A 13,586-nucleotide genomic window follows, 5' to 3' on the forward strand; every position below is an offset into this window, starting at 1 on the left:
ATACAAAAGAATGACTCATACTCAACACCATATCTCACAAAAATATGAATTTGACGTTGCAATTTAGCAAAGGACAAATGTTTTTGGTGAGAAATTGACCTTTTTATTACAAGGAACCAAACCACTCTAAGACAAAATTAACATCAATTCAGATAGATTTTTAATTAATTAATTAAAATTATATACCCAAAATTAGGTGGGGGAGAATAGAAGTTTCTTTCTCCGAAAATTTGTCCATCATATATGTCTTCTGTCTATCTGGGAAAATTCTAATCGATCCCTTGTTCTAATTGCAGGAATATTCAACTATGAAGGCAAGATGAAACAAAGCAAAAGCCAAATGGTTATCACATTGTTATCTCAGCCTTTATCCCTGTATAGCCTTTCTGTCTCCTATAGATTAATATGCATATGGTATGTATTGGGTATTTTCATTTTTATAATCAAAGTATGATACGGTTGTACTTGCATTGTATATTGATATTTTTATTTTAAATATATAGTTTGTAATGCATAATATGCTTAGCTAATGCTAACGGCATTTCTTCTACGTATATATAACACATTGATATTGACTAAAATTTTATTTTTGAGTATCAAATCATGTGTTATTTTATTAACATTAATTTCACAACAATACTGTGATAATTAATTAAAATTTGAGCAAATATTTAGACAGAAATATAAGATAATTAATTATTTCAGCCTCATCCAAGAATATTCCAAATAAAATAACTAAGATAATCAATTCAAAGTGGGGTAATTATAAATTTCAAAATGAGACGTAGTGATTAAGGGAATCCAACCACTCTTTGACTTTCTCTACTACCAACATTAAACCATACTTTCTCCAAAATTAAAATCTTATCTGTATCTTGTATACATCTTTCAATGCTTTGAACAATTCTTCAACCATTTTAGAATTCAATAGGATGCCTCAACTTGCGATGTAATGAGTGTTGAATACTAGTGATCATATCGATGCACCAAAAGTCCACAAAATGAGAGAACTTGTTTAGTGGCATATAATTAATTAATTAAAAATAATGTTCAAATGAGACAACTTAATTCTATTAGGTGAGAAATACATATCGATAAAATTATATATATCTATTTTGAGTACATAAATATATATAAATTTATATGTGTCATCACATAATTGACGATTTTGAATTAAGGATAAAGTAATATTCTGATGACATATATACAATGTATATAATTACATATTCAAAATATTGTTCAATACATATATATATTCATAACAAGAGGTTAGAATATCATCCTCAAGATATATATACGTCTAATAAATAGTTCATTACACAAAGTCTTCTAAATTTGATTCTGATTCTTCCTTTCCAATATGTAGGGCTGGATTCGAGCCGAGCCGAGCTCGGCTCGCAGCCAGCTCGGGCTCGGCTCGATTTATTTATGGCCGGCTTGAGTTCGGCTCGTTTACGGCTCGGTTCGGCTCGTTTTTCATATCATAACGATATCGTTTTGTATATATATATAGATCAAAACGACGTCGTTTTGTATAAAAAATTTAAAAAAAAAATCTACTGAGCTAACCCGAGCCAGCTCAAGCTCGGCTCGTTTCGGGCTCAAACCGAGCCAAGCCGAGCTCGAGCTCGAGTTGGCTCGGCTCGAGTCTAGCCCTACCAATATGTATGACATACATTCAGCAACAACTAACTTTCTTGTCTTCGTAGAAATCATCTTAAGCATAGTGATAAAAACACATTTTCAAAAAATTAATTATAAATTTATGACATTTATCCATACTAATAATAGATTTATGTAGAAGGATTTGTGACATAAAACGTTAGATTTGTAACGTGGAATGAACTTTTTGTAAAAATAAACATAAATTCATGATTTATTTTTAAATTAGTAACAGTCGGATGGTAGATTCATAAATTTTCGTTATGCATGAACCATGAGACTATTGATGTAATAATATATATTACTCAATTATTTACTTGTTGTAGGATATTATTTATGAATGTATATTACAAATCAACATCAATTTTCGAACCACCATTCAATTTTAAGGATACATTTTTCGATTTTGTCGGTTTACTTCTTCTTCATTACCAACAAGCAGAACATACTACAAGGTTGTTTTTTACTTTTTATTTTTTGCTCAAATAGTTTAGCATCCCTAGATTTAGCATTTAGAAAACAAGGCCGTAAAATTTTGGGCAAAATTTTGACATGTTAGGTTAAAAATGGGCTTCTGTTAGGCAATTATGGTTTCATCGCTACGGGTTTGACGGATCATGTTCAGTAATCTCTTACAAATATTATTATTATCATTAATCCAAGAAGCTGCCATATGTCAGGCTCAAAATGCAAGGGGCAGCATCACCTTAAAACTTATCTCCTTAGTTATTCCTTCGGCAACTTGTGCTTCTAATTTAACATATTACATTAGATTTTGTATGGTGTACTAAATAGAGCCAAATGAAAGAAGCCACATTATGAAATGAAGAAGAACAAACAACTAAAGTATTTTAAAGGAATTGAATTGCATTGTATATCATGAACATCGAAGCAAGTTGGAAGAATATATACCCCCCGAGTTTTGATTAAGAGAGTAATATTCCGAGGTACCAAATGATACAGCATTCATCCTAATTTTCTTACCTAGATGTATATGTTGCAATTGTATATTTCTGGGTTGTTGATATATATATTTATGGACTGCATTCAGAATGTTAGCCGAATCTAGAACTGTCAGCTACTCAGTAGTACATAATGAGTGTACGCATTATTGTTTGTTGTTCTTATATGGTTTTAAATTTATGAATAATCTTGCTTGTTATTCCATTGATTTAGAAGAAAAAATTAGAATTCTAGTGAAGTACTATGTAGCATCTGATTTAATATCTTTACAATTAAATTAATTAATAATTATTGATTTAATTAATTTTCTTAATGATCAAGTTGATTAAGTTTTATCTTATAATTATTAGTTTCTTGAATGACTTAGAAATTGTTACCCACTGTCATTGAACATAAGCAAAATCATGTTGACAGATTTGTGGTGCCACTCGATCACTTTCAATTTAGTAGGTAGGATATTTTTAAAACAACAAGCATTCAGCAAAATTTTCAGCATCTAGAAAGAGAAAAAAGAAAATCTTATAGAAGACGGCAGGTTGGATTCCTCATTTTTCCCGGCTGCTTTTTGTCCCCTTCAATTGGCCTCTTTCAGCTCTTCCGAAATACCAATGCAGCCAAATTAATTCCTTCATAAAATATTCTCATACTTTTCTTCATATATTAAATTAATCTTCAACATGTTTTATTGATATTTGACATTGATTCATGAAGAATAAGAAGATACCCTTGTAGTCTTTCCGTCCTAATATGCTTTGGTTCTATTCCGAGGTAATGACACAAAGGAATTTTTTTTGAGTTATTCTTCCACGTCACATTCAATTCTTCCATAAAATCTCAACTTTGATATCCCTATTTTATTATCTACATTTTGCTCTTATGTCTCTCATGGAAGATACTGATGATGAGTTCTTGAGTCTCAGCCTTGCTATTGTGGAAGATAATTCGCGCGACCGGAGGCGAAAGAGGAAGAGGAGGGTTAGTCTTGATCATCCTGTGAGTAATGCATATGATCATGAAGGTTATTGTGAAGGGAAAGTTTTTAGGCTTCTTCAAATGAGGGAACAAATGTTGAAGTTAGACAATAAAAGAAATGGAGTTGTTGAGGAAGACGGAAAAGGGCTTCAATTGATTCATTTGTTACTGATTACTGCCACCGCGGTCGATGAAAACAATCTTAATTTGGCCTTGGAGAATCTCTCTGAGCTCTATCAAAGTGTGTCCTTAACAGGAGACTCCGTGCAAAGAGTTGTTGCTTATTTTGCTGATGGCTTGGCCGCGAGGCTCCTCACTCGAAAATCTCCTTTCTACGATATGATCATGAAAGAACCAACTAATGAAGAAGTGTTTCTAGCTTTTACTGATCTTTATCGCGTCTCTCCCTATTTCCAGTTCGCGCATTTCACCGCGAACCAGGCGATAGTCGAGGCATTTGAGAAAGAAGAGGAGAATAACAACCGTGCATTACATGTAATTGATTTTGATGTGTCATATGGCTTCCAATGGCCTTCTCTCATTCAATCCCTCTCCGAAAAGTCGACGAGTACTAATCGAATATCGCTTCGAATCACAGGATTTGGAACAAGCATTGAAGAACTGCAAGAAACCGAAACTCGACTAACAAGCTTCGCAAAGGGTTTTCGCAATCTTGTGTTTGAGTTTCAAGGGTTGCTGAGAGGTTCCAAGCTCATAAACTTAAGGAAAAAGAAGAATGAAACAGTTGCTGTGAATTTAGTCTTTCATTTAAACACTTTGAACGATATTTTGAAGGTATCTGACACATTAAAATCGGTTCATTCACTTAGGCCCTCTATTGTGATCTTGGTGGAACAAGAAGGCAGCAGGAGTCCAGGAAATTTCCTATCAAGATTCATGGAGTCATTACATTATTTCGCTGCGATGTTCGATTCGTTAGACGATTGTCTTCCACAGGAGAGCTCAGAGAGATTAAGCATCGAGAAGAACAATCTTGGAAAAGAGATCAAAAGTGTGCTCAATTTTGATCACGTGGAGAATTCTAATAATCCAAGATATGAGAGGATGGAGACATGGAAGTTGAGGATGGAGAATCATGGTTTTGAGGGGATGAAAATAAGTTCAAAGTCTTTGATTCAAGCGAAGCTTCTATTGAAGATTAGAACCCATTACTGCCCTCAATCTGTTGGAGAAAATAGTGGGTTTAAAGTGTTTGAAAGAGACGAAGGGAGAGCGATTTCTTTGGGGTGGCAAGATAGATGTTTGCTTACAGCATCTGCATGGCATTGTGTATGATATTTTTAATCTTCTAACATATTAATTCATATTTATGAGACTTTATCAAATAATATTAGGGTCTTGGCATGCACATTAATGCTATTTGAAGTTTCCCTATTTCATCTTCTTGTATAGGATAGGGTTTACCTTTCGTTTTTCTCTGATTGTATATTTATTATTTTGTTAATTTATTTGTTTGAAAATCTGTTAATTTAATTTAAAGAGATTATGTATTTCGTTGAATCCATTATGCTGTTAAATCTAATTTATTATGTTTATAAATCGATGTAGACATTGTTTAATTAGGAGCCAATAACATTTTCCCATATAAAATCAAATTTTATTTTTTTTTAAAATAAACTAACAGTGGAAGGGGTAAAATATAAATTTTATCCTTCATTAATTTTAAAAAAACATAAAAAAATAATTTTCTATTAGACTCAAACGTTTTGAACATGATATTTTAACCCTTAAAAATTTAAAAACTGATAAATTAATCTTTAAAATTTTTTCACACCTCCTAATATTTTGAAACTATTATTTGACCTTAATACTAAAAATTTTTTTAGAGGCCCCCAAACTTCAATTGAATTTTCAGTAACTCCTAAAAATTTTCAAAAAGACTCTTGAAATTTTTAAAAATTATAATTTACACTTTATATACAATTTTATAATAAAAACATCGTTATCTATAGGAAGAGAAAAAAAATGGCAAGGGTGGAAGGAAATGGAAATAAAATATTTTTTATATAATTTAAATATTTAAAATGCTATTTTTAATTTTTGTTAATTTATGATTATGTGATAATTTTAAAAAATAAAATAGTATAGATAAAATGATAATTTCATTTTATAATATTATTGTTTTATTAACAAAATTTAATTTTGATTAAAAAAGTATTATTTATATTTAATTTTAAGTGAAAAATATTATCTATATCATTTAAAGCCAATCCAGCGGCGAGAAAATGTTATTAAATCACTTTTTATTAATTAGGGTCTAGTCTATACGTTTTAATTTGCAATAACCTAAAAGGTCTTGTACTTATGAAACCAAGTCTCAAATACAGCTTGGCGATATCTCAGATTTTAACATGCTCCTTTTCTTATCTTGTCATTCTTTGTTACTGTATTCTACATCTTAATTAATTAACTATGTTGCATCATATGTGTTATAAATCCATAATAAAATTATATATATATTTTTTAAATTATGAAATAATTGCACAGATGATATATTATTATAAGACCGAATAATTTTGAATTAAAAATAAAATAATATTTAATCATATAATAACGTATTATTTATGTTCTTTAAAAAGCATTATACTCGTCCATCTCTAATACTGTATTTTACATGTTAATTTATTCAAATCATATGTGCCATAAATTTAATTTTTCCTTAAGATGATGACATGCAGGTACTTGAACCCTTATTCTCTCTTGATAATTTGATTTCATTTTCAATATTACAGTAACATGTAACAGGACACCCGTTCACTTACAAATTGTAAATTATATTGCGATCGTTTGTCTTTTTTTAAAAACAAGTTGTATCCGAACATAAATAGTTATACGTCTAATTATTATATTAATATGAATGTTTAATATAATATATATAAAGTTTTATTATTATTTTTTGTAACCATACAATATATGGATATATACACACCCACACATGTATACACATTTTTAACTCCCACTTGATTAATTAATGCATAAATCTAGTTTGCTACAATTAATTTAGCAAATAGCAATATTATATTTATTCATTTTAAGTACATAAATAAATATATTTATATATGTCAATATGTAATTAGATATTATTTTATTTTTAATTTAAAATTACTCAATTATATAATAATATACATAATCATATGTCTATTTGTATATATAAAATAGGCACATAGTAAACAATTGTCAAAGTAAGATCAAAACCTCTATGCACACCATTTTTAAACCTTCAATCATAACCGTGTATGTGTTGTCTTGTTATTATACAAATAAGTTCATATTATAATTATAATATGGCACTAAAAACTCCTAAACCAAGTATGGAAGTATACATTGGACTTGTGTTTGAAATTTTAATCATGTACTTCCTCCTAGATCAATTAATCTAGAGATTTTATCTGTTTTGCCTTGTCAAACTACTTTTCACTTAGTATATGATATTATATAGATTCAATTTTATTCAATCAAATAGATTTTATGACCAAAAAAAATCTATTATAATCCTTGTTATTTCACTTACTGTGCTCTATTTTTCTCTAACCAACACACACACAGATATATTGTTACAAATTTTATATAATTAGAACAAGATATTGAAAGAAAGATGAAGGAAAGATTAAAAGAGAATCAATAGGGGGGGAAGGAGAAGTATTTATAGATATTATTGTCATCCCTTCAGTCAAGAAAAATGGCTATTTTCCAAATCAATTTTTCAAGGCTATTTAGTGTTTTCACATTATCTTTTGGCCAAATTCTCTTTCATGTAGTGAAAAAATCCACCATTTATAACACTCCCTCTTAAATTTCTATCACTTATAGATAATTATATTAACTCTGCTAAGGAAAAACCCAATGAAATAAAAATCAAAGCAAATGAATATAATTATTTAATGTTTTGTAAAGTGAGGTTGAACGTGCTATAAAGTATTTATAGATATTATTGTCGTCCCTTTAGTCAAGAAAAATGGCTATTTTCCAAATCAAATTTTCAAGGCTATTTAATGTTTTCACATTATCTTTTGGCCAAATTCTCTTTCATGTAGTGAAAAAATCCACCATTTATAACATTCCCTTTTAGATTTCCATCACTTACAGATAATTATATTAACTCTGCTAAGGAAAAACCCAATGAAATAAAAATCAAAGCAAATGAATATAATTATTTAATGTTCTGTAAAGTGGGGTTGGACGTGCTAAAAAGTATTTATAGATATTATTGTCATCCCTTCAGTCAAGAAAAACGGCTATTTTCCAAATCAAATTTTCAAGGCTATTTAATGTTTTCACATTATCTTTTGGCCAAATTCTCTTTCATGTAGTGAAAAAATCCACCATTTATAACACTCCTTCTTAGATTTTCATCATTTACAGATAATTATATTAATTCTGCTAAGGAAAAACCCAGTGAAATAAAAATCAAAGCAAATGAATATAATTTTTTAATGTTCTGTAAAGTGGGGTTGGACGTGCTAAAAAGTATTTATAGATATTATTGGCATCCCTTCAGTCAAGAAAAATGGCTATTTTCCAAATCAAATTTTCAAGGCTATTTAATGTTTTAACATTATGTTTTGGCCAAATTCTCTTTCATGTAGTGAAAAAATCCACCATTTAGAACACTCTATCTTAGATTTCTATCACTTACAGATATTATTGTCGTCCCTTCAGTTAAGAAAAATGGCTATTTTCCAAATCAAATTTTCAAGGCTATTTAATTTTTTAACATTATCTTTTGGCCAAATTCTCTTTCATGTAGTGAAAAAATCCACCGTTTAGAACACTCTCTCTTAGATTTCTATCACTTACAGATATTATTGTCGTCCCTTCAATCAAGAAAAATGGCTATTTTCCAAATCAAATTTTCAAGGCTATTTAATGTTTTAACATTATGTTTTGGCCAAATTCTCTTTCATGTAGTGAAAAAATCCACCATTTAGAATACTCTCTCTTAGATTTCTATCACTTACAGATATTATTGTTGTCCCTTCAGTTAAGAAAAATGGCTATTTTCCAAATCAAATTTTCAAGGCTATTTAATGTTTTCACATTATCTTTTGGCCAAATTCTCTTTCATGTAGTGAAAAAATCCACCATTTAGAACACTCTCTCTTAGATTTCTATCACTTACAGATATTATTGTCGTAATGGCTATTTTCCAAATCAAATTTTCAAGGCTATTTAATGTTTTCACATTATCTTTTGGCCAAATGCTCTTTCATGTAGTGAAAAAATCCACCATTTATAACACTTCTCTTAGATTTCTATCACTTACAAATAATTATATTAACTCTGCTAAGGAAAAACCCAGTAAAATAAAAATCAAAGCAAATGAATATAATTATTTAATGTTCTGTAAAATGGGATTGGACATGCTAAAACTACCTCATTAAAAACCTTATTAGGAAAACTCAATGGGACAAAACCTAATGAAGGGAAAAATAGTACAGTATACATTTTGTCCAATATTTGATAAACTTCAAAAATTTTCTTCCCCTTTTTGTAATAAGATTAATTTGGTTGTTTGTTGAGTTATCGTATACCGATGTTATATACTAACTTTTCAAGTGTTAATATTGGTAATGTCTTAGTGAACAAATCTACAAGATTCTTATTAGATTTTTTTTGTTTAACATAAATCTTTCTACTCTACTAGAGCTCATGAGTTAAAAGAACTTTGGTGAGATATGTTTGATTCTGTCTCCTTTAATGTATTCTCTTCTAATTTGGGCAATACATGTTGCATATCTTCATATAATATAGAAGAAGTGTCTATTATAGAAGGAAGACTACATGTATTCCGGATATGATGGATGATTGACCATAAGCATATGCATTCTTGGTTAGCGTCATGGAGATCTAGAATCTTTGAATGATTTGAAGATGTTGCAACCAAAGTTTGTTTGGTGGAGCACTAGGATATTGTTGTGTCACTATAAGTAAAAACATATCATGTCTATGAGCAGATCGCATCCAACCAAACTAGGATTTTTAGGAGATTTGACAAAATAGAATAATTTGAAATCTCTAGTCCCATATAAGTAATGAAGTATATATTTGATTTTATTCCAGTGATAATGGGTTGGTGTAGAGTTAAATCAAACCAATAAATTGATTGCGACTAATATATCCGACCTAGTGCATTGGGTCAAATATAATAAGGCTCCAATGACATTATGATACAATACTTCAAGATCAAGTATCTTTTCTTCTTCTTCTTTAGGACAAAATAGGTATTTTTTTGGATCGAAAAATCGAACAATCATTGGAGTGCTCAAAGGATGAGTCTTATCCATATTAAAGCGTTTTAATAATTTTTCAATATACGTTGATTGATAGATTAGTATTTGAATTGTGCTCGATCTACAAGCCAAGACAATATTTTGTTTTCCCTAAATCTTTCATTTCAAATTCTTTTTTTAGATATTTAATAGTTTTTGAGAGCTCTTCAAGAGTCCTAATTAAATTCATATCATCAATATAAACTATTATAATGGCAAATCTTGATTCTGACCTTTTAATAAAGACACATGGGCATATAAGATCATTCATATAGCTTTCTTTTTTCAAATATTCATTAAGGCAATTATACCACGTTTCTCAGAATTGTTTTAATTCGTACAATAATCTTTGTAATTTAATTGAGTACATGTCTCTTGAATTGACCATTTTTGCTTCAGATAATTTATATTCTTCAGAGAGTTTCATATAAATTTCAGTATCCGAGTTTCCATATAAATAAGCAGTAACTATGTCCATTAGATGCATATTTAGTCCTTCAGAGACTGTTAAACTAATTAAATATATGAATGTGATTATATCCATTACAGGTGCATATATTTAATCAAAGTCTATACCTGACTTTTGGGAAAAGCCTTAAGCTACAAGCCTGACTTTATATCTAACAATCTCATTTTTCTCATTTCTTTTTCTCATAGATACCCATTTATATCCAACGGGTTATATGTCTTTAGGTGTTAGAACTACAAGCCCAAACATTTGAAATTTTGTTAGAGAAACTAATTCTACTTAAATGGATTCTTCCCATTTAGGCCAATTATGTCTTTGTTTGCACTCAACCACTGTACATGATTTAAAATCATCATTATTCATAATTTCAGTAGCTATTGCAAATGAGAATATATCATCAATGTTAACCACTTCACAATTCCACATCTCTTATGTATAAACATAATTTAAAGATATTTTAGTATTCTTATTTTCCTATTATTTAGGATTTTGTATCACTTTAAGGGTTTATGCCACTTCAGGAGTTTGAGTCTCTTTAGGGACCATAACTTTTTTTAGAGGAACATTAGGGAGTATGGATTTTCATTCATTTTATAATTATCATGATTGATATTTGTTTGATTATTTGTCTTTTTTTTCAAGGAATAGTATCCTTCGATCCAATAGGTTTACCACGCTTTTGGCGTATAATAGATTAATCAATTGCTATTCGAATAAACAATTCAACAATCTCATTAATTTTTGCTAGTGCATTGGCAGTTGGAATATGTGATCTTGTCACTTTTGTTGTATTTACAAATACATCAGACATTTGGTTGATAATAATTTGTAAACACACTATCTTTTGTATTTCAATTTTACTTTGAGATGTGTGAGGATCTAGATGAGACATAATAGATACATATTAAGTAAGTTCATGTCTAACTTTAGGAGACATTTTCTTTTCCTCTAAAGGTGAGAATGTTGTCTCATTAAAGTGACAATCTACAAATCATGTAGCAAAAAAAAAAAATCACTTATTAATGGTTCTAGATACTTGATAATGGATAGTGAATTTTATTTAATATAAATTCTCAAACGATGTTAGAATCCCATTTTTGTGCATTGAGAAGACACAATAGGGACATATACGACACAATCAAATATTCTCAAATAAAATATATCAAGTTGGTGACTAAGAATCGATCATAGGGGAGAATACTAATGATAAGAGAAAGGTTACAAGTGAATTAACGTTGTAACATGTAATATAGCATATCCCCACGTAGAAGTTGGTAATTGAGTTCTTAGTAATAAAGTATATGCAATTACCTGGAGTCGTTTAATAAGTGACTCAGCTAATCCATTCTTACTATAGACATTCTGGACTAAATGTTCAACATCAATCCTCATAGACATACAATAATCATCAAATATCTTGGATGTAAATTCACTAGCATTATCTAGCCGTATTGACTTGATCGAATAATTTATGAAATGTGTCTTTAATTTGATAATTTGTGTTAACAGTTTAGCAAATATAACATTTCAAATTGGCAATAAACAAACATGATACCATCGGACAGATGCATCAATTAAGACCATAAAATAGCGAAATAACCCACTTGATGGATGAATGGGTCTACATATATACCCTTGAATCCTTTGTAGGAATGATGAAGATTCAACTCCAATTTTGGAGGGAGATGTCTTATTACTAATTTGCCTTGAAAATAGGCGGAGCAAAATTTTTCATTGGACAATAAAATCTTGTGATTATTTAATGCATGTTCATGTGAATTTTTAATAATCCTACACATCATTGTAGATCCTAGGCGGTCTAAACGATTATGCCAAAGTATAAATACTTTTGGATCAGAGAACTTTTGGTTCAATATTACATAGGTTTTAATTGTTTTTATAATACAATTTAGATGATAAAAAATACAATTTTTCTAGTATAAACCTTCTTCTGGAGGCATTACTAGTTATATAAATAAATTATACATCATTTTTACTCATGGTTTTAACGTGATAACCTTTATTTCTTATATCTTTAAAATTAAATAGATTTATTCTAGATCTATTTGAATATAACGCATCATTGATACTTAATTTGGTCCCATTTTTAACAAAATTATGGCTTTTTTGGAGCCTTCAATCAAATTTATTAATCTTAATATAGTATTTACTTTAACTTCAATTAGTGTTAAAGTTAAGAAAAATTTATTTTTCTTGAGAATTGTGCGCATTGTTGCACTATCCACCAAAAACATGTCTCTATCATCAGTTTTTGAAGTCAACACTTCAATTTTAAAGTCTATTTTCTTTCATTTAAAAATTATGTTAGTCATAACGTATACAAAATATTGAAAGAAAAGAGAACATGATAATAAAACATAAAATAATATTCATGAGTTCAAAAAAATTATATATGATAGATTTTAAATATAAAAATCTCAGGCTTTTATGTCACTAGTCTAATGACCCATATTTTTATTCTTGAAAGAAGTTTTGAAACATCAAAATTCATTAGATCGACAAGATCTAACTCGTTAGAAATTTAATTTTTATGGATGTTTAATATAGATCCATCTAATGTTTATATATATTACAATTACACAACCAATAACATTTATGACCACATATATTATTTTGTGATTTACTCTACATTATTATTTATTTTTTTCAGTCTTAATCCACTTCTAGTGGTATGACTGAGATTTTTTATTATACTTATTTTTAGATCAAAAATTATTTTATCTATGATCTTATTCACACCATGATAACTACTTCTGGTAGTTACGTTCACTTCCAGAAATGATACAATACTTGTAGAGAAAGTTTGATGGTTTTTCATTAACGAGAAAATATTAATTCATAATTTCTTTCCCTGATAGTGCTACTATAGGAGAATATTATTATAAAAAAAATAAAATGTAGAAAACATTTTCTCTTCCATGTTATCTCAATTAGAGAAAAATTATGAACATCGCAGAGTTGTACTAAATTATAAAGCCATTGGGAGTATAATTGAATCTGATATTCAAATTTATCTTTCAAATTTCTCCATAAATTTAATGGATCTATCATTATATCCACATATTCGGCTTACAATCCTTTGAGGATATGACACTGAAAAATAGTAGTCTTGTATTTATCCTTCTGGGACATTTTATTTAATTACTTTTTCAGGACTTATATATTATAAATGGAAAATCATGCGAAAAACTCATTTAATATTATCCACC

The 13,586-nt window shown here is 29.0% G+C and overlaps 1 protein-coding gene across 1 annotated transcript; it reads left to right on the forward strand.

Annotated features, from left to right (window-relative positions):
• The first annotated feature begins 3,494 nt into the window (after positions 1–3,494).
• Positions 3,495–4,947, forward strand: LOC123228539 (GRAS family protein RAM1-like). The gene has a single exon (XM_044653942.1). The coding sequence runs from the start codon at positions 3,502–3,504 to the stop codon at positions 4,891–4,893; it is 1,392 nt and encodes a 463-aa protein (XP_044509877.1). The 5' UTR covers positions 3,495–3,501; the 3' UTR covers positions 4,894–4,947.
• The last annotated feature ends 8,639 nt before the right edge of the window (positions 4,948–13,586 follow it).

Source organism: Mangifera indica, chromosome 11 (assembly GCF_011075055.1).
Source record: "Mangifera indica cultivar Alphonso chromosome 11, CATAS_Mindica_2.1, whole genome shotgun sequence".
Classification (NCBI taxonomy): Eukaryota; Viridiplantae; Streptophyta; class Magnoliopsida; order Sapindales; family Anacardiaceae; genus Mangifera; species Mangifera indica.